Source organism: Trichoplusia ni, chromosome 4 (assembly GCF_003590095.1).
Source record: "Trichoplusia ni isolate ovarian cell line Hi5 chromosome 4, tn1, whole genome shotgun sequence".
Taxonomy (NCBI): Eukaryota; Metazoa; Arthropoda; class Insecta; order Lepidoptera; family Noctuidae; genus Trichoplusia; species Trichoplusia ni.
In genome coordinates, this window is record NC_039481.1 from 2,530,451 (window position 1) to 2,554,140 (window position 23,690).

General features: G+C 35.6%; 1 protein-coding gene across 4 annotated transcripts in view; it reads right to left on the reverse strand.

Annotated features, from left to right (window-relative positions):
- The window catches only part of LOC113492510, a 50,988-nt gene that overhangs the window by 20,918 nt on the left and 6,380 nt on the right, over window positions 1-23,690 (reverse strand). For 2 of the 4 annotated variants that reach the window (XM_026869988.1, XM_026869987.1), the window contains exons 2-3: window positions 21,160-22,097; window positions 1,464-1,585 (exon numbers count right to left, since the gene is read on the reverse strand). In XM_026869988.1, coding sequence (XP_026725789.1) covers window positions 1,464-1,585; window positions 21,160-21,988 — 951 coding nt within the window. In that variant the 5' untranslated portion in view covers window positions 21,989-22,097. Of the gene's footprint in view, window positions 1-1,463; window positions 1,586-21,159; window positions 22,143-23,690 lie in introns of those variants that run through there. The other 2 variants (XM_026869986.1, XM_026869989.1) reach the window with 1 other exon arrangement.

Consider the following 23,690-nt stretch of genomic DNA (forward strand, 5'->3'; position numbering starts at 1 on the left):
AAGTTTACAAATGTCTTACACCAAAACTAAGTACACTTAAATAAGAGTAAACACATCTGAAAGCCATCATTCTAACTTAACAAATTATTGTAAGGACTAACCTAGTTTAAAATGGAGCATGGTAACATCAGCCCTATTCTAATGTGTATTATCGTAATGATGCAGAAGATTCCCTTGGCTGCGCTAAAGCACTCACGCGAGCGCTGCACGCAAACACATTGAGATCAGTCAATTTGACCTATTGCCAGTGTTACTACATTAAGTAACTGTTACATTCCTCAGTAATAGAACCTCATTCCAATTTATTTTTAAGTTCGTTCTACCAACTTTAAAATTAAAGTAAATTACAGTTACTCAGTCAAAAGATTACCCACAATGTCTATAGCACCTAGTGGGGTACTTTAAAATAATCGCAGAGAATATTTTTTAAATCTCCGTGGAAAATCATGTCTGATCAATGGCTCTACATTTCGTAAGCAACATAATGACTTGCGTAAAAAGTTCCATTACTTTGCTAACTACCAAAAATGTTCGGAACAAGTAATTTTCACAAAATTAGGAAAGCGGAACAAACGAACCGACAGAAAATCCCAATTGGGTATCTTTAAGTAACATACGTATATGTGTGAGAAAGTAACCAGCATTATTATTGTACGGAGATTTTTCATTCAGCTAGTACTGGCAGGTAATCATAAAAGTTGTTTACTTTTTATTTTTAAAACTGGTGTTCCAAATTCAAAGCCAGTGTATAAAAAGGAGTAGAAAAAAACGAAGTTCCTGTTTTAAAATAAGAGCCAGAATATGCTTTTTATAATCAAATTTAGAAACATTGCCAATGAAATAATTTGTATACCAAAGATTGTCATAAATGATTTACGAGTCAAACACAAACACCGGCTATTCGACAATAGTCACGCTCTATTGCAGACAAATTTAGTAACATCACCGCGTCCGGTTTACTATGATTATACAGTAATAAATAAAACCTTCGTGTTGCCATTATTACTGGTCCATACGGAATGTTAAACTACTTGAATGTAAAAACAACATGAAACATGGCTAGAGCCAAAAAAATTAGAGCGTCTTGGATTCGAACAATCGTTATGTTAGTATGTTATTTTTTACTAATGTTATTTGTAGTTTACAGTACATGACTGATTGCCGCATGTGTTAAAAACAACACGTAATTGAAACTGGTTAATGCACTGAAACACGATGTCGATTAACAGCTAAAAGGTTTGAAACGTAGTAAAATCATTAACTAAGTGCCTTAAAACACGTAAAACGTTAAGTAGGTAACTAGTACAAAGATTGCTTGATAATTATCGAGAACATACATACTTAACAAAATTTTATCCATAGAAAAACGATTAGAAAGAACAAAATGTATGTGTGATCAATTGCTATCTCTCAATAAGTAAAATATTTTATTAAATGATTGTTAGAATGATTATAATACTCACAGCAAGTTCTTCGCTGGTGTAGGCAGTGAGGATTCGCCGGTCCTGCTGCAGAACGCAGTAAAAAGGTTCCCAGGACAGCGGCACCCCCACGACAGCACCCCCGACCGCGCTCGTTGCCCCATCTAGTGACAAACATAGGAAAACTATGTAGCAACAATAATTAAGAATTTAATAAGTATTCAGGTATTCAATATTTCGCAGGTATTTTTGAAACGAATAAATTATTAGTATTTTCGAATTTCGAATGCTTACATTAGAAATTTTAGTTTTCATTTGTTTCATATGACGATTAATGTGTCTGGGGTTATAATTTTAAACGGCGCAAAAAGCTCACAATGGCAAATATTACAACTTAGTATAATTAATAGTAATAACTAAATTTTATATTTTTTTGCAAAATAAAATACAATAATCCGAATAACTTTCCCTGCATAAGATAGAACGGATAATAACTTCACAAACTTTTTGCGCTAAGCGATAAAAAGAACGAAACGTAATCGTTATTTCAGTTTGAGTGAAAGCTGTGGATAGTTTGAAAAAGTAGTTTTTGCACGACAACTCATAATAGTTAGCTTTGTTTTTAGGTAAAATGAAATTTTATGATAAATAAATTCTCCTAACAGTTAGAGAAAACAACGTAGAGTTTATAGTTTGCATAGTTCAGAGACATTTATAGAGTAACAAGTTATGACATACTGAAGGATTTTGAACAGAATATGTGCGTAAAAAAAACTATTGAAACCGCCACTAAGTAGGAGCACAGAATATAGAATAGTAGTTGGAGTAACTCGCAAACAACTTTTAAGCATGATTGATTAAGGTAATTAATAAAAAAGTTATTCAGTACTCCTAAAGAAACAATAATTCTTTATTACAATTACACATCCATTGTTATAGGTAAAAAATACATAGGTATAAGTACCTGTTATAGCACACATGAAGGTACCTACTTACTACATAGACATAGTTTTAAAAGTTCTGTATTCAAATCATAACAATGCCGTTTAATTTGGCCCACGACAACATAAAAAAAAAACATAATAAATTATCATGTAAAGCTCATAAAAAAACCCAATACACACAAAAGAAAATTACGTTACTTTAAAATATAAAGTGAAAGGTACTTATTTAATTTAAACATTACATGCCAGCATTAGATTACGTGTAGTGAAGGCAGATATAGGTAAATTACATGCTTGTATATGTGTATCGCATAATTAATTAACATATACAACGATAGCGGGAGATAATAAACAAAGTAGACCGTTCGTCAATTAGATAAAATTGGAAAGATCGCCTACATGAAGACCAGTAATTGTGTAAAGATAAATAAATGAAATCTTTTTGCATCAATACAAATACGTATGTTTATCAGTTGTCTATTACTCATAACACAAGCTCTGCTTAATTTGAGACTAGATGGCGTCGTGTGAATGTTGTCCAATATTATATTATTATATTATATTATAATTAAAGTCAATAAAAGTGTCCAAAAATTTACTTATTTAAGATGTTTAGATATCATAATTATTAATTAGAAATTGCATTATTGTATAATTTTCCGTTTGAGCTACCTAAGCAGGACTAAACAATTCGTGTTGGAATTCCAATCAGATCAAATGTAGAGAAATGACGAGGAAATATAATTGGAATTAAGGACAGTGTTTATTGGCAAATTAGATTTTTATAAAAAAAAAACTATTATTTTTATTCTAATCTTGGTCAAAGATCTTACTTCTGTCAAGCTTATACATAAATATGCCTAAAATGTATAGCAAATACAGAAAGATAAATAAACTCAGATATGTGGCAAGCATGTTTATCTGTAAAGCTTAAAAAAGCATTTGTAATTTAAATAATCACGATGCGTCTTGTCGGCAAGTGAATAGTTTATGCAATAAATTACGGCATCGATGTCACAGAGACTACAACCTGTAACGATTGAGTGAAAGAGATACCGCTACGTCATATAGAGCGCTATCTCCCTTCAACAAATATAACAGACTTGCTTTGTGAGATGTTGGTAGACCCTCATAGTAGATAAACGAGTCGAGTAGACTGATGACAGACCGATATTTTACATGCGGTACGAGACTATTATAGACTAGCTTTACGCCTCATACATTATGTAAGTATTTCTTTTTATTTTGCCTATAAAAGCAATGTTGCCGTAATTAGTCATAGATATCAGCATCCGCTTAGTATATCAATATAATCTTTCTATCTTCCCGTCTATCAGTATCTTCCAAGGTATCTAGAAAACGGGAATGCTGTTTTTAATAAAACTTTTTGGATATTAAGACTAGATTATCAAAATTTGCATAGGACTTTGAAAGTTTTAAAGCTTCCAGTTTTTGTTTCTTAAATTCGATATTAAATGTATTCAAAACAATCGAAATATTCTATTTCATTGGCTTATGTAGTGTCAACATTGCACTTCCTTACGAGGTAAACAAACGGCTCCAAGAAAGACAAATACGAGGTGTGTGAGTATCCCTTGACGCCACTTATGGTAATGAAGGTCCGTACTTAAAACCTATTTGTACAGAAACGCAGGCAAGCTGAAAATTTATCACATTTCACTGTTTGTTTATTGGTTCTTTCGTTTAGACTTCGATTTAAGACTTTAAATTGATCAAGACGCTTGTAAACCATTATATTTGTATTATAAGAAAACTAAAGTTTAAAAATAAAAAAAGTACTGAACAATAACTATGTAACGATATCTATTCTCAATTACTATCACACGACATCATTGAATAAAAAAATAAACAGGTGCGCTGGTAGACGTAAACAAATGACGATCGCTTTTGTTTTCAATTTCAGTTAGGTTAGCACACATTATATTACGAAATGTATCGAAATCCCATTCACAACAGCAAGCGTAAAAAAAGCTTAAATACTCCTTGGTCAATACAAATAAATGCTTTCATTACAATAACAGGCAGTAATGGCCAATAATTTGAAGTGCCAAGAAAAAAGAAAACATTTTGTTGATGACACAAAAAGAAAAGAGGTTTGTTTTAAACAGGACAATGCAAGTAATTGAAGTAGTTGTTCAGCTAATAAAAGCTGGTGCGAGGCCGAGTCCACATGGATTAATGCGTTCCATTTAATCTATTAAACGGTGACTCATGGGACACTCGGCTGTTCAATGATTCAGACACAAAATAATAACTTGAACTAAGTACTCTCACCGAAAAGGGCAACTACTTAGACTATATTTAAAACATCTTGCTTTGGATATAGTTACATAAAAACGTCGTCTTTTAAACTAGAGAGCTTTTGGTAGCGTAAAGAAAAAATACAATTTAAAAATGTTATTAATTTCTTTCCGTCGTCGAATGAAAGAAACAAGTGAAGATTTAAATGCCGTTACTGTCTGCAATAGTTTTACGTAAGAAACCGTTCAGTCAAAAACCTGAAGAAACAAAAAAATTTTACTCTCTTTCGGTGATTGCTATTACAGTTTCTGTGAATGCTATGACTCAGTTGATTGCAGTCTACGGTAAATCATGTTCGTAATAACGCTCTATGACTGTTTGTCTCGAAACACGCGAACTATCGAACGCAATAATATACTCCTTATATCATTGTAGTTTCAAGTTCTAGACGAATTGGCTATATGATTGATAAGTCGTGCAAAGGGACTCGACATAGTATAAGTTGTACTCTGATAATTAAAAAATATTCTAAATTCATTCATCCAGACTCATGCCTGCATCTAAGGTTAAAGGCAGATAAACTGTGAAGGTACAAAAGCTCATCATGTGAAAAAGAGACGCCGCTCTACGAAATGTAATGCGCTGTCACGGTTCCACAACGACCATTATTTTACTTGAGGACCGACAGTAAGTTCTCTGCTGACGAAATCATACTACACAAACTGATGCTAGTATTGAAACAGTGATAAATAGCAACCACACCCAACAACGCATTTTCATTGATGTTTTTATAAACACAGCCTTAGGCAAGTTTGAATATTCATGAATATTCGATTTTGTAGAAAGCACATTTGAATACGCCCTTGCAGTCTACACGTAACATTTAATAGTGTTATTGTTAATATAATAAAATTAAACTTTACTTTTACTTGTTTGTTATTATTTAGAAAATTAAATGCAATTATATAATTATTTGAAGTTTATTATAAAGCTGTTCTGTTAATTTTGCTTACCATAAAATGGTCGGAAATACCAAAGTGATACAATCAAGGAAACAAAAGACATTCGTTTGATTTTCCATCTATACGCTAAGTCTTACTTCTCAACAGTTCCGTTTTTTTTTTTTTTCAAAATATTATAACTAAATGGTAATATCGTACAGTTAGGTTTCTTTCTCTGCACTATCCATAGACTGTATAAAAATAATAAATTCCTACAAAACGTATCAAATACCCCGAAGTGTTATTTTAATGCCGATTATTAACACTTACGCAGTTTTACTCCTTATAAAATGCCATTTAAAACACACAATCGTTTTTGAGTACGCAACATTACCTGCATTACAAGAGCATAACATTCGGATAATTAACACTAATTTCACTTGTTATCATTGAACAAAATGCGTTGTTACGTAAACACGAAACACTTACCGGTATGTAGGTAACACAGATACGATAAACCCACTTATTTTAATAAAGGATTCCATAATTAAACCTTGAATTTTACTAGAGATATTATTATGAAAGTTTTCTCGATGTCTGATCAACATTATACTAATTTCATCATCAATTTCTACTAAGATATTAAAAGTGTCATGACCGAAGAGTTCAGAGTAAAATTGGAGCAATCTATCGATGGCGGAACTGACATAGATTATGTGATAGGTACCTATATGTTTTAGGAAAACATTAATAATTCGGTCAATGCCATAAATTACCACACAGGCTCGTCGGTCCACTTTACAAAATTAAAAAAGAATGCAGCTTTCAAATAAGCGGAAAAAACAATAGATGCAAAATACTCCGAGAACGGCCAGTTTTAAAGCGAAACATTATCTTATTTATTTCGTAAATGCAACAAAGCCGAGGCGCTCAGCATACTTATAGTTAATGAGCGTAAACCTGGAATCGGCTTTAAAAGCCCGTCGTGCTTCGAAAATAGCCGGCGGCTATCAAAATCACTATCTCCACCTAAGTCACGCACGCTTCGCCTGCTCTATGATACGGCTGCGAAGTGAGGCGGGAAAGCTCTACAATAATATACAATTCGCAGGCTATTGTTCATAATTTATAACACTATAGGGCCACAAAACATTTATGATAACATTGACTTTACAAATAATTACATATCATTATTTATTCAGTAATTAAGCTCAGCAGGTAAGAAGCAGGTAGAATGACGTTGCATATCCAAGCGAAATATATGTGTGGCATAATTATTCAAGACGCACAGCTCATATTTCTGTCAGCGAACCTTTCACGAAGGTAGGCGTATCCGGTGATCGTATCTTAGATCAGAGATAGTCCTGATTACTAGTCAGTGTGGTAACGCCGGTGGCACCTAGTTAGCGCCAGCCGAAGGCAATGATTCGAGTTAAAAGCGTGCAGTTCGCGACTCGTCAAACGAACGAGTAAGACTAGTCTGGGTACAAGTGGCCTTATAATAACATTATACAAGTCGGCAACGTTGTCCACTCCACGTATGGTAGTAGCTCTAGACATGTATTGTTCAATCACTACAATAGTACACATAATCGCCTCAAAAAACTACCGTACTACAACATGACCACCAGCATAAAGCAAGTTGTAGAAAACAACGCACACTGCATAACTTACTTATTCTCCAAATGAACTTCAACCTTCACATCCTTTAAGTAAACAGAGCTAAACACATGTTGATTTTATAGGCAATACACAGAAGCATATTAACTTTTAACAGTTCGTACAAAAAGGAGAGGAAGCTTTTAAGTGTGTGTTAAAATAATTTCAGTGCTGGAAGGGGTACGGATTGCGTGGGAGGGCTGGCGACGACGGCGAGGCGCACACGAGATGCCCAACAACAATGAACTTGGAATAAACAAGCGAACCCAGCGACCGAAGGCAACATGTTGCGCCGCTGTTTATTTATAAACATACCGACACCACGACAGATAGATAAACAGATAGCTACCGAGCCACGTTAGCCGATCGATCTAACATAGCGAATACTTTACTGCGGCTATTGTTGAGATTTATTTCAGTTTGGACCCACAAGTGTATCCGAAGCAAAACTATAAACCTATCGGTTCGAGATCCCAGTCCCAGCTGCATATATAATTATGTATTGATTTGTAGCCATTAAACACTCTACATTTTTTGCAGAGATTCAAAACAGAGGTGACATCTATTTGACCAGTACGTAATTTATATATGAATACAAACAGAATATGTAGACATTTTTGTAATTGTAAATAATTTTGGCGTTGAATGCACCAACTTAGCTTACGTAATGCAATACTTAGGGCATTAGAGGCTAGTCAAAGGTACATATCCATCTATGCCTATTAATAAACCATTCCAAAACATTTCTCAAACAAATATATAATCTAAGCGTGGTCATCCGACTGCGAACAGCGACCTTCCTCATCATTATGAATTGCATAAACCCGTCTCTATCGCAACTAAACATGAATCTGCACTATGCAGCATATTTTACGCCAGCTCGCATATCAAAGCTTGCATTTCTTGTCTTTGGATACGGATGGAAACACTGTCCTTCTTGTTGATAAACTCCAAACAGATAGTTACAAAACTGGAACCGGATACGAGGTTTTTTAGCCTACGTGAGATAGAGCTGTAAAGCATAATCCTGTTTTCTTTTTTAAGTCGATTAAAACATAACTAACACCCTATGTTACTTCTTTCTAATCCCTTCAAGAACATGTGTGCAAAGTTTCATGACGATCGGTCGATTAGTTTTCGCGTGAAAGAGTAACAAACAAACTACATATGTACACATTTGTAATAGTAGTATTGATGGAAATGACAATCTATGTCGACGAGTCACGTGACCTTATATTTATTTCAAATGTGTTTATAGTTATTCGATTAGCGTTACACCTGTAATAATGCCTCATCTAGACGATATTTACCAACAAAGATCATTGTTCAAAAAGTATATCCGAAAACTAGTATTAGCCTAGTCATAATTATGTTTATCATAATAACTTGTTATGTAAATGACATGCAAGACAAGTGAATTAAACATTAATTGTTTCTCACGGAGTTGTTGTATTTAATTTATTTATAAATATGTCATTAAGATTAAGGAATAGATTAAAATTACGCCTAACCAGTTACCCTTGAGAACTGACTGGTAACAATAATGCTGAAGTGAAGTTGAGAGAAGTGTTTCTAGTAATTATTATTAAAATAAACAGTGTATATTATTCGAATAGTATTTTTCTCGTCTGCCAAGGTTTTATGCATTTGAATTTGAGGAAAATCTAGAAAATATCGGGGTAAAATGTTTGTTGTCAAGGTGGTACTGCGACAAAGTGTACTGTCCGTCAAAAATTCTACTTCAAACGGTTTAGTTCAAAGCTTTAGCTAAGAGTCATTCGACAAAGTGAGGAGGTTCATGACTACAAACAAATATATTTGTACATTTTATGTTCGTGTTGACTGAAACATACAAGTGAAGGTGTATACAAGTGTATGTTGTAAAACTGTCTTTCTAACTTGCCAAATAGTAAAATGTGTAGAAGTACTAATACTGCAAGTTGAAGCTAATTCTTCATTTTGTAAACACACGAGTACTATAAAGTCTAAGCTGTGTGAATGTTTGTATGATTTTTGTTACATCTTCAAAAACGGCTAGACAGATTTTCGTAAAATAAGGGACCGCCGCAGCTGGCACCTTAGAGTTAAACATAGGCTTTTATTTAAATGCGAAAAAAGGCCGGTAAAGTTATTGTAGATTTAGCAAAAGCTAGCAAGATATATCTTTTTGAAAGCATAACGTAATCATGTTTCCAACCAGTAATGTAATGTAACAAGTATTAAATATCGTTTTAGTAGTTATTTAATGATCTTTGAATGTCAGGTCAAAGTGAATGGCTTTTTTACCTATAACTTAAGCCCGTGTAAGATTCGTTTACCGGTAATAAGTAACGGTATTTCGTAAGAATAATGTCTCAATAAACAAACGTAAAGATAATTGGAAATATTTGCTTTTAAAGTTAGTTAGTAAGTTATACTCTCGCTTCGCATTGAAACAATCAATAGGGTATAATTATATTTATCTAAAAAAGACTAACTCACCGACTCAGGCGTCTTTATCGGGATAGACCGACTAGTTACGGACTGAACTGGAGTCCTTTATCAGGAGCTTACGCGGCAAAAGTTATAAAAATAAAAGTTGTTTCTAAGGTCTAATGCAAGTTACCAACCCTTTGTAGTCAATCATGGGTAACTTGACCTCCAATTAGATAAAAAAATAAAGGTCCATGCAGCTAGGTTTGCCCTCAGTAGACCTAAAGGTTACTTGTCGACCGGCTGCTAAGGTCGTCGCCCTTTTGAAGCTACGCCAAGCGGGCACAATTATAAATTATACGTTTGCACACAGGGATCTCCTTTACACTCGTAATTATATCACCTTGCATACACGGGCGTAGCCAGTGCATAAAAACTAACTATAAACGTGGAAACCAGAAACGTGAGAATCATAATAGTATGCAATTTTCTTTTTTGCAAGCAAACTGATATTAAATTCTCGCCGCCCTTCTTCTAAAAGGCCTAACTGATTTTTAATGCGTTTGAAAATAATATTAGCTTTCCAACGCTCGGCTAAAACAGGTTGTTTCATTAACGTCATATAATATCGAGTAACATGAATTCTTTATTCTAGAACTCTATATTAAAGTGACATCAGACGATTCCTCGTTTCGAAGACACATCCCTTTCATCAACATACTTACAATTCCATTAATCATCACTACATTCACGTCTTAAATTCTAAGGATCATGCTTCGAGACTAACTCTTCAAATTCGCCTTTATATCTTAATCATGAGCTTGCATTGGGGACAATAAAAGCTTCCCGTCGAGAAGATTTTCGTAGGCGGTAATCTTGGAATAATATAATGCTGGGCGATAAAAATGTAAGCATTCTGGACTATTACGTAGGCATGACAACGATTGGGCATTGGCACCGTTTGTGTCAAGCGTGCGGTGTGACAACGTGCTGTGAATACGATAACTGACAGTGTTTAGAATAATAAAAACAGTGTGAAATTTTTCGGTACAATAAAAATACCAAAAAAAAGTGAACTGGGTTTTATACAGCATAATGAAAACACAATAAATTTTTGGAAGAAAAACAAACCTAGCTTTTGTTTTTACCATTCGGACCCAAGCAATCCTAAAAATAATTAAAGATGTAAAACCGTTCTTCATGATTCATTTCAAAGTTACTTAGAATCTCCGACGTTAAACTCGCGACTTATCTATTCCAATTGAAGGGAACAAGAAATATCAATTAAATGCAATGTTTATCCAGGCAAAGGTATTTGAATTAAATCAGGATTAATTTATAACACAATAAGTACCGCATAGCAGTAATAATGTCTGAAGAGCGTGGGCGGGACATGTCGACATCTTGGTCGACACTCGACAGACTTTCGAGCCCTTCACACGTAGAGAAAGTAGACCAAATAAACTTATAACATAACGTTATCTATTACAACATCGCTGTGTGACACAAGCATTAAAAATTTGCTATATGTTATAGCCAACGAATATGTTCAAATCGTAGTGCATCTTCGACATACCCTAAAATAGGAGTCTATTAGTCATAAAACATTCAGTCACCAGCACAGTAATGACATGTATTCATAAACCTTAAAAAGATATTATGAATCAGATGATGGAGGTTGTATAACAAAAGCTTACGATTATAAAACAAAATATAGGAACTATTTTAACATACTTGTAAAACAATAGAAGTTCGATGTAGTTAATTATCACAAAGAGCATATAGGTTGCGTATATGCTCTTATTACCTAGAAAGAAGTAGTCAGACAATACTGCGATGATTACAAACGCATGCAACAGTTCCCACAATCGCACGGTTGATGTAACAGATGCGGTGTTGGATAACTGCTAGTGTTGTGTTTGCAGCGGAAACCCTATGACCTCAAAGCTGATTAGCCACAACACACGCGAGAGCAATAAACGGAGCAACCAATGAGAGGACAACAACAAAGGTTTTACTGCAAAACTTTTCTCAAGGACTGCACACTGCACACTGGTACTGCAAGAACATTTCCTGATCATGCAAGTTTTCAAGGATTCTTTGTATCAAACAAAATAAACGTAATTGAGTAACATAATAGTTTATGTTATAGGCCTTGTTTAATGTTCAATATCCATTGTCAAAGCGATGATCATTTGGACTGTGACACCGACCGTGTTAGTTGACTCTGGCTATTTCACACGCACCGACTGTTATTAACTCACTTGTTTTTCTTCATGCGCATTTTGCATGAGTGGTTTTATCTGGTCTTTGTTCGTAATTACAGGGCAATCTTTGTATTAGGCATTGCGTAACTTACTTTTATTTATGGAACCGTTCATGAAATTGTACTTTTCTGTTTTTTTTATACCCGATGGATTACCGCCAAGTCTTCAGGTTATATTTATAACACACAAAAAGGCGTGCATCTCTCTCTTAAAGCGACAGCAGTCATTTTTAGAGGTAAGCCCAATGGTCGCTCCATAAATGTATATCGTCATTATACAGTGCAAGTAGTTCGCAGTAAATAATATTACTTTTAACTGGAATAGAATCATTAAGAACAACGCTAACGTCTGCTCTCTTAGTACCCGGAACATGTCAATAGTCGGTAAGTAGCAACTTCAATTGGCAGTAATCCGGCGGAAAGACGATGACTTGACGGGGCAAGTTAAAATTTAGAAATCTACAAACATTTTTGGGAGACATAGACAAGGAAATATGCGAGAGAGGCCAGTACCAGTAAATTTTGTACAAGTCTGATATATTTTTATTGTAGAATCACGTTTAACACATTACTCTCAGTTCCAAATTAAGTTAAACGATAAACTTCCTGATGAAATAACGACTAGTTGTTGTACAGTAAACGTAATATTGGAAGACATCAATCACTTCGGTTTCACGACGACACTGATATTAGTTTCATAATCTCTTCCTACATCAGATAATCAACCAAAAAAGCCGGAGACATGACATAATGGCGAACTGCAATAGATTGTTAAGAAAGAAGGCTCGACAACTTTCTCTAGAGCCAGTGTTCTCCGTCTACCAACGGAAACGCATTTGTTTGCGCACGCGTCACATGTACCAAGAAATAATACTTGGACTTCCTCAGTATTAAACTAATATCGTAATTTGATTTACATAGCTTTTATGAAAGATCGTAAAGCAAGCGTTCATCGAGAATACAGCTGAGACGCACGACTTACAGGATGTTAGAAGATTTAGTATGAGCAATACGTACGTTATGGCCGCTGTGCAGCCAAGGAGGTATTATATTTATCTACACGTTGAATGAATTATAGAAGCTCATGAATGAAGCAGAACAAAGATAAAAAGAGGTCACTTCTTCCGCGAGACTGAATACATTCATTCATATAAAAAGAAATCAATTATGATCAAATGAATAAACTATTCAAAGTGTTGTGCAGCACACGCGAACGCGGTGACTTAGTAGAATTGAATCGTACGACGGCGTGTGGAGTGTACGGTATAGTTCTCACAAGTCACGAAGTCTCTGCCTTTGCCATTCAACGCATGGATAACACTTTTGTCGGCCGAGGGCTCGGCGAGGGGTTGCAGATGTGCACAGAATTATTTCAATGCCCATTTAAAAACCATTGATCATTCGTCTTCACTGTATTTATTCGTTCTGACTTTTTAATTTATTTATAGCTGACTGTTTAGTCTTGGCGTCGTTTATCTCATGTCGTTGAATTGCTTTGTCCGGATTATTTAGTTTCCTGCGTTTATTTTTACTAGAAGTTGAAACTAAATATATCCTGACAGATTCTAAGTTATTCTTATTTAATCAAAGTCGACGTGAAATACGTAAGTTTAAGCATATAATTATTATCAGTACTGTCGCATTATGTAGATTAAAGCATGTCGCCGTGGGTAACTCAAATGCCATGCATAATTTAATGTTAACTTGAGACTCAATCCGACATTTGAGCAACGCTCTGTAAAAGTAATTCAAGTGAATGAATTTGGATTTTGTATTCTGTTCACGTCTTGGTGTTCATGTATGTGTATGTATTATGTTTAGATATTATAAATTGTTAGATGTAAACTGGTTCTTGAATGGAGACCACGTACCGATATGAGGTGTGACGTAAAGCCAGCTCAAATACTGCGATGCTACCTAAATAAGAATGTAAAACAAGAAAATATGTAAAATAACAAAACCTGGCAAATGTTCGAGATGCGATCTGTCTTTTTTCATATTTACAGAATCGTGCTTTGGTTACAAAGTTCACCGTATTAGACGAAATATATCTACAAACACGGTCTTTATTCTCAAGCAATAAAATCGATTTTCGCATGTACTTCAATTTATGTACACCGTGCAAACATTGTAAAAAAAAGCTCAGAAACAACAGCAAAATAATAAGAAACAACTCACAGTATTAAAACATAAACAAATATACGTCTTTATCATTTAGCCTTGACATTTATTAAGAACTATCACTTTGAAAGTTTTGATCAGTGTGTGGAGGTGACGTCAGTGGGGTAACTGGACCAGTCGGGCGAGTGGCCGGCGCGGACACTGGTACAGGTGCGCCCGCGCAGGCCGGCCGACGCGTGCCCGATCACCAGCTGCCTGCTGGCTCATGTTTGAAAACTATTCGGAATATTCTCGATGTGAATTTGATATGCCATTGTCACCTACATTTTTTGTGATTTTAAGATGTTTAACATTCATATCGCTTGCATAAAAATCTATTGAGATCCAATATTTGTTGATGAAGAAATGTTGAGTTGGCTCATTGACCCTTATAGAACACAGGCTATCATGCAGTAATTTATTTTTGAAAAACTTAATAGTGTCCAATTTGCCGATTTCAAATAGATTTTAAGACGTATAAAACAAAAATGTAGAGTCCTTACTAAACCTTTATTGCTTATTCTTCAGTTTCACAATGTCGGTTCCCATTACTAACTTATCTAATCCAATTTCTCAAATAGCAAACATTTAACATTCGACAATCAAGCTCAATATGCTTGCAACTAAATATTCAGGGCACTAATTTAGATTCTAGGATGTCCCAATTTCACACTTCTAGACCTAACATTTAACCTAATATAACATTCAGTGTTAGATTTCAACCATGACAAATATTACAACACTACGTTCTAAGTGTTCTAACCAATTTGCAATAAATATCATCATTCCCCTGTCCTTATCCCATCAGGATATATTGTAAATTTTGGTGTATATTTATTAGTTTTGATATAATTTGGTCGCTGACTTTCAGAGTACATAAGTAACTTTTTGCAGGCATTCTATCGAAGGAAGTCGCGGCTTAGCTAAGTATAAAGCACCCAAAACTAAATGATCATTAGAGATTGGAGTCTAGCAATATATTCAAATGTCAGCCGGTGCTTAAATCAACTGCAGCTGTCACTTATGTGAATAAATCAAACGAGTATTTATCTCACGTACCAAAACACTATAAATCTGTAAACCCGATGGATATCGGTACTCTTAATTTATTTACCAAACGCATTCCTATTCCGATCGTAATTTGATGCCATATACTGCGCAAGCTTCGTTCCCATGGATATAGATTTGTCGGACTAAAAGCTATCTTAAATGATCACTGGATATCAATATTAGCTAATATTCTAAGATTGCCTTAAATAACATACATACAAAACAAATTACCCCGATAACTAAGGTACATTTTAGTCATCGTTAGCGTTTACGGAAAATGTATAGAAGGTATGAAAACGACAGATATAAGTCTCGTGACTAAACGAAACGAAACGTCTACTCCATACATTTGACAATTTTCTACAACGCTAGGACTACAAAATTATAAGTAAACTACATGGGCAGAACCTTTCCTAAAGCTAATTAATAAACTTTCTATGAATATAAACATTATGAGGAACGTTCAAACATTAAAGTTATTAAAGAAGATACGCGGAAGAAAAGCTTATAAACGTTTGTGATTACATTCCATTTAAGCACTTCACCAGCACATCTATAAATTCTATTTATTTCCTTACCATTAAAGTCACAGTTATCGAAAGTGTGATTAAGTAATTATTTACATGCCATAGCTGTTAAAACTTGTATTTGCGCTGTAATGGAAATTTCATAAGATACCTATAGACGAAGGTCGGTTAATTGCAACAAAATGAAAAATTGTTCTTACCAATCACGCGTCGAGTTATTAACATTTCACAATCGACGTCACTCTACAAACAAAAGAGACAATGCCCCTTGGAGGTATAAAAACCGATAGACATATTTATGCAATCGCAGTGAACAATATACCGGTATTCAGAATCGATATTCAAGTGTCTTCATTGTAAGACCCTGCTTCCAAAGAAACGTTTGTTCATTTTTATTCTGTTAGTATCTGCCGTTTATAGGATGCGGCTGGTCGTAAAAGCTTCCTTTAAACACATGTAGCATTAATTGTTTGAGTTAGAACCTCAGAAACATTCACAAAACACACAACATGAGTTTAATTTAAAACATAATTTATAGTTTTATCGTTAAGTACAGCAATCGACCTCACCTTGATCGCGATACAAACTCTGATTAATCTAGACTAAGTTGTCTGAGTCATATACGTGCACAACTGTTTACACTCGCACAAATTAAAATCCGTAGTAATATTTCAACATCAACGGTAAATCTGTATGTTACAATTTAAAGGCGAAAACACTTAGAAGACTTTTATAGCAGGAAAGCTTACTTTCAGCATTTCAGTGCTGCTTTTAGCCGCGCTAATCGTCATTCTATGTAAACCAAAAGCTACTAGATCAAATGGTCCTCTAGATTTTAATAACAAAACACATAGCATAAAACAGAACTTATATTATCTCTCCAAGCAGCCACTGAGCAATCCTTGTGTAACTTATGTGCATTGGCCTGATGCCAGGATACGCTTTCCTAATTAACTTTCCTCGTCGCACGCAAGTAACATTCACAATAAAACTTAGTTTGCACATAAATAGCACCTAAGATATTGCGATTTGAAATTGTTTTCTATGCTATAGGTATGACTAGAACTCTGGAATATAGTAATAGTCCAATCTATACTTAGATGTTACTAACTTATCACGACGAAAGAATATTGGGAATAGCACCCAAAAATGTATCTTTACTCTCAGTGAAGGCTCTGAATCTCTCGACGATTACCCGACAAAGGTCTTAGGAGCTTTGCCTGATAGGCAAGGCTATCGACACATACAACTTTCTATCAACTAACTATTCCAAAATATAATGATTCAATTACGCGACAGGGCGTAAATGTAGCGTCGTGTGTGCGTAATACGACGGGTACCGAAGTCGGTCGACTTTGTGTAACTGTATTCAACAGCTTACTCCAAAATACACGACCGCATATTATCATTATGACATAATTAGATACCGTAAACTCAATTCCGCATCCGTATTGTCTGTAAGTTTCTCACACAAATTGCTAGTTATTACGCGAAATTGCAACTGCGCTAGTAGTTGACCGTCCTGTTATTTTTTTCTATTTTAAATTCTCAATATTGTTAGGTTAGTGTGTAATGTGTAACTTCTATATAAACTTCTCATAACTTTTTTGTTTTTTTTTTGTAAAATCTTCGATTTCTCTAGTTCCTGTTTTTGCAATGAATTTTAACACTTTACGTCCAATATTATTCGCAGTTTATTTTGATATGTATTTTGTCTGCAATTCGCAAAAAATATCACCACTTTATTTATTTGTAAACTAAAAGCAGGTGTATGTCATGCGAATTAAAGAATTATACGCATGTTGACCAACATAAATGGATATTTTGCTTTTATTGAAAAACGAAGAAAAGTTTCAACATTCTGACTTCAAAAAGTTGCGAAACTTGTATTTTAATCAAAACGTCGTGTAGTGAAATGTTGAATCCTGTGCTTGCTTCACCTAATGCACGCAAAGTGTTAAATGCATGCGCAAGCGGCTTCCTTCAAGACGCGGCTTACAGGAAGGGCAAGCTCATTAGAAAGTATAAGCAAACGATTGCATCACATACATAACTGGACAAGGATGCGCACCCCGCCCGATCGAGTCTAGCAAGATTACTGACGTTATACAGCTGTGGATCCATATAAGAAACTCGCGGCTTACTTATAACTGCTATATACTTCAGCTACTGAAGCTTGTTATTGAATTTAATAGTCTACTATAGATGGCTCGATTTATATCTGATGACGATCATAATATGAACGGATAAACGAGTAACATTCGGTAGAAGAAACATGGAGAATAAGGATGTAGCATCGCGATTAGTGCAAACATGTCGTGATTAACTCATGAGGTAATGAGGATGTTCAATGATATTTGAATGGAGTATCGATAAGATTACATTAACACTGGCCCTGATTGGTTTGTGACAAGTTGTTAGACCGGCTGCATTCTTCGACATCTATTGACTATTGGTGAAGTGTGGTGACTTGATGGAGCTCGCAGGAAGCTGACATAAAGTAATTAGTGCCATTTATAGCTACTCGTGTTGCCTCACATACATACTGATGGTCTGTTGTAATTATGACGTCGATACACCGCCTCTACTAATAGTTTTTGAATGATGAATGGATTGATTTAATAGCTGCAATTTATATGGGTTTTTTTTGTCTTCTTTTTCTTTCGATTACGATTAATAATTGTAGATTCATTATAATGTTGATAGATCGTTCAATAAAGCGCGGCGCCTACTGCACTGCTCACGCAATCGTCCAACTTTCTTATACACATGACATCACAAGCTCTAGTACAACAACCTCCTTAGACAGAGTAAAAACAAATATTGATTGATGTTGTTGACCCCTTAAACAAAATATAAACTGACAAACTTCTTTCCTGAAAGGTAAATAATAATAATTTTTTCACTTCATACATATTTCAGAGATCTATGACTTTGTATTAGAGAGTATAGTTATATCAGCAAGTGGCGACAAAGCAAACAAGCTCAAACCCAGAGTTATTAGTTCACAAATCAAGTTTAACAACAATAGGTACGTAAACATGATGAATCACTATAAATCACATAATGTAAATTCCTCTCCAAAGCAACAGATTTTCGTCGGCACAATGCGCTTTAAATCAACACGAATTTCCTTGTTTTGGATTGCGAATGACGGAGAGGTGATCGATCCCACGGTAGCCATGTTTAAAAAATAAAAAGAGTGAGGCATTCTTTCAAACAGCCATCTTTACATAATTGTGGATTGTAGCTGATATCATGTTTTAGAAATTTATTATTATCACATTGCACAGCTATGCTCGCGTTAAGAGCAAGTATTTTTCCGGTATGTAACATTTGCTAACTTTGGTTCGTAATATTCATTTAGTCTCCCTTTAACCCACTTTGCTGCAGACGTTTTTTTGCACCGCTTTTATTTAAGGCTTTAAGGGCATGAAATCTAGAAATATTACCTTGTCAGAAATTATTATTTAAATTATATTTCCTTTAATTCTATTCAAGGATCTTGGATTCTTTTGAAAACTACTGAAACTCGAATGAATATTTGAGTTATTTTAAAGAAAAAGTATAAAGAAAAATGTTTAAGTTACAAGCACGACACAACATCGTAAAATAAAAACAGCGCTGACCCCTTAACTTTCTCACGGATTGTAAAATACTTGTTTATATGGTAAGCCACGTCCCGTAGTAAGCAAAGCTTTTAGCTCTCTTTAACAATGAATGCTCTGTTGTTATTAATGTTTTCGACGGTAACAATGTCACGAAAACGCCATTCCACATTATTCCATAATCGTACAATTCACAAAACGAAGTCGCTTTGCGAATTATCTGATAACCTTGAAAACTAACGGCTAATGCTAAACTTGGAACTACTCATTCTTAACGTGGAGCCGGTACAAAATTTTAAATGCGAAATGGCAGTTACGCTTTCAACCGATTTTGAAAAGAAGGTGGTGCTTAATTAACCTATATATTTTTATGTCTGTTGCCTAAGTCCTTCGGTTTTGTTGATTCTTTTTGATTTAAAGCGAAATAACTGTCATTTGGTCGATTAAAAATTTCGCTCAATTTGGTTCAGTAGTTTTTTCTTAGGCGGGATACATGTGTTTGCTGTTACAAAATAGAACTACTAACTATTAACAAAATATCTTGATTTGTTAATTGGTTCTTATAATATGTTACTTGTTAATTCTAAATTAAGTTAAGGAAAACCGTCATAGATAAAAATTGCTAAGCTCTTGCAAGTTAGTTTCTTGCAAGAAACGTTTATTATTGCTACATGTTTTATATTATATAGAAATCGATTTGTGTGGTATTCAGCTCTAACTACGGATGGAACCGATCTCATAACCTACAAACATGAAGATTGCTCTTCAGTTTTATTGCAAGTTAATCGTAAACGCTTACATATATTACACATATTTCCACTAAACACCTAATGGCGCTAAAATTGCAAATAATGTTATTTTTTATTAAGGAAGCAGGTATAGTGAAGCGTGCCCAAAATCTATTATAATACGTAAGATTCGTTGTTTCATACTGTCAAGTGCAATTTGAAACCATTAAAAAGCCATTGAGCATTTTTAATGGTACTTGCTGGTTTTAACAAAACGACCGACATATTTTTTTGTTCACACGGAAATAATTACGTTAACCGTAGTACACTTGTAATTATAACATCTGGAGTTAAAAACTTATGGCTATAAAGCCATATAGCTGTAGTCAGTAATAACGTTATCTATGACCATTCTATTTCAGGTGTCTTCGTTAAATGGCCCGTAAGACGGTATCTCATTTAAATCTTGAAGACTCTCTGAACCGGAAAAATCTAGATCGTTGACTTATGCATGATGTTTGCTCGCAGCTATCTGTTTGTATCTGCGCTTATCTGGTCTGGTATCCATCGGATTTGCATGAGCCAACAATCGCCCTCCATCGTTACCGGTAATTAGAAACTTGCGAGTAACGGTAAGCAATTTGTAGGTAGCGCCGGTACAATATAAAAGCCTCGCTGGCTTCCGCGTTGCTGACTGCTAACACTTAACAAGTTTTTGTACAACTGAGACTTGATGGCAATGCTTACTTCGTTCTTCTGCCACATTTATATCAAAAAGTACTTTCATGTTGAAAGAATATCTGTTCGAAAAAAATGAACGATAATAAATCTAGTGTTATATAAATCGGTGTTAGATCAAGATCAAGCAATTCCTTGTAAGGTATGTAAGTAATGTTACGTGTGTTATGATAAGTACCTTCACGGTCTATTATGTTTGCCTTCCGATAGCCATTGCTGTTGGCGTCGCAACTATGACAATGCTACTAGTGATTGATGCGATAGTAATTTCCCGCACACCGTTGCTCGTATCGGATACGAGACGGATTGACGGCGACCACACGGCGGTACAACGCGACTGCTCTATTCGCTTGCTCCTAATCACAATAATTGAGCGATATCACAACAACGGTTCCGGGATGCCAGCACTTAACTGCGAATAAATTAGTCTGCGCGTCACTTACCATTGCTGCTGTCAGGTAGCGCGTACAATACGCCGCACAGAGTGGACGAAGCGGAAGCAGCATTATTTTGCGCGGACTCGTCGCCGCATTCTGCTGACTCAGTTTGCGCCGGTTCAAACAAAGCGAGATCTAATCCCTCCATATCACTCCGGTTTGAAACACCGTCCTCTTCCGCAACTCTATCACAAAAATGTTCCGGCGAGTCCACATCTTTAGGACTACGGCTACAAACACCGTCACTCAATGGATCGCAACAACACGTGTCAGAAAATGGCTCAAAGTCTCTGCAGTCAAACTCACACCGTTCAAAACTGTCGCAAGTACAGGACGATAATGCATCTGAATCAGACTCCTCGACAAGGAATACATCGTTACTCTGCACCACTTCTTTGCGACTTGAGTCAGTTTTTGCTGAAATGTAAAACACACTGGAAGTATATGGCACTTTTTGAACTTGTAATGTCACATTATCTGTTAATTTCTCATTTGTGTAACCAGGATCATCGGTTTCCGACACAATGTCGTCGATCTGAGGGCGCAGGTCTTCATACCGTGCAAAACTGGAGGTATCGGTGAGATTGGAGGAGCGGTCAACGGAGTACACGTCTGCATAGGGATCGATGGAATCGCTTTGCAGAGCTGGTAATCGATATGGAGCATGGTGCGCGCGAGCGCCGAGGAATATGGTGGTGTAGGGGCACGTGTGGTGAGGGCGGCTGCGGTCGGCGCGGCGCGGGTAGCTGGCGGCCAGCGGGTCCAGCATGGGCGCCCCTTCAGTGTCTATAAACGCCTCGTTGGTCGAGAGCACGTTGTATCGCCAATCTGGCATTGCTGATCACAACCATCACTTTACGGCGACACAAAATAAAACTGTTGTTTTATCACAGGGTTACGAACACATCCTAATAAGCACGTTATGTCACTTTCATTTGTTCATCCTAAACAAAACAACTGAACGCTTTTACTACTGTCGGCGTCTGCAGCTGTACAAACACGGGTCAACGTTTTTGGGACATTTGTTGCTGAAACAGTCTGTTCACCTACTTATTCAAATATAATTGACAAAAATAAATACTGCACACTGATCCAGATCACTTGGTGACAGTTAAGCAATACCCCCATATTTCCGTACGTAAGTTTCCACTACGTAGACAAATGCGTACATTCTAGAGAGTCGACTCTATCGAAACCCCATCACCGCTATTTAAGTGTAAAACGCAGCTTTGAATGATACGAGTGTTAAGTGGGTCACCACAGAGTAATAAAACTAAACACATGTATGCATATAACATGCATACGGCTCACGAACACTGATAACGTTATAAATAACCGTTAAGAAATACTATCGATAGAATACAGCCATTGATCCTATATTTGACTTCAAACAAAATGAAATATCAAAGGATCTATTAATACCTATTCCGTATTGAGTATTAGAATAAATTTATTCTGAGGCTGGTATTAAAGTTGCCGGATGTGTAAGACAGGTTGTAGATTTTGTAACTGGTCGAGTACGTTACGGTATCGTATCGACGTTAGGTCCGTTACGTTTGAATTATTTTGGACTTGCGTCCGCTCCGGACTTGTTAGAGATGATTGGCAAGATTTTGACCTTGAAATGCTGATCTTTAAGTCGATGGAGTAAGGTTCATTTTTAAATTAGCCATTTCATTATAAGAGCAAATCAATGTATGGACCTTATTTTAGTTGATAACTAGCATCTAGTTTTAAACTGACCGGTTTTATTTCCTCTCCTCTAGGGCAATTCCTTTGCTACAGTTCGTAAAGTTGTATAGTATATAGCTTTTAACTCAAGAACATTTCAAGCAATGATTTATATTGATTGATGTGGAAAAAGTGCTTCCATTTGAACTAAATCGAATAACTCAGGCCCCTATAGCTAACATTTTGAGTTCAATTGAACTCTCCGTCCAAATTAATTGTCATTTGTTAGGGCATTATTATTTAATCAAACACACTCCTAAATATCCATTACAGTAGTTACATGATACTATTGAAGTTAAACATTTTTCTCTTAACAAAGTATCCTAAAGTACACGATATCCGAATTTACACGATAATGCCATTTGTAAAAAGCATTTTTCCTCCATTGAACAAATGGACGTGGATAAAGGGTCAACGTCTGGGAGTCGTGCTTAGAAAATGCAATTATTCTGAAAGTACGTTGAAATTGTTATAGCGGCTTGATAATAGGAGATGCGGTGTCGTGACCACTCGGATAGTTCGGGCACTCGTGAAAAAAGGTTGGATACATGTAGACGAGGAATATTCCCGCAGAAATCACGAGAAAAAACCAAAGAGTATTACCGAGTCGTAGAACGACGAACGTCCTTAGATAATTTGGCTCTACATAAATCGTCTCTACACTCATCATTCCACGTAAAAATAACTAAAACAGCTTGATGAAGCGAAATTTTCGTCGTTCTCCATACGACTGTGAATAAGTCCATACTGTGGTCAAAACGATCAAAGCATAGATGATCATACAATAAGATCAGATCGGCTACAAC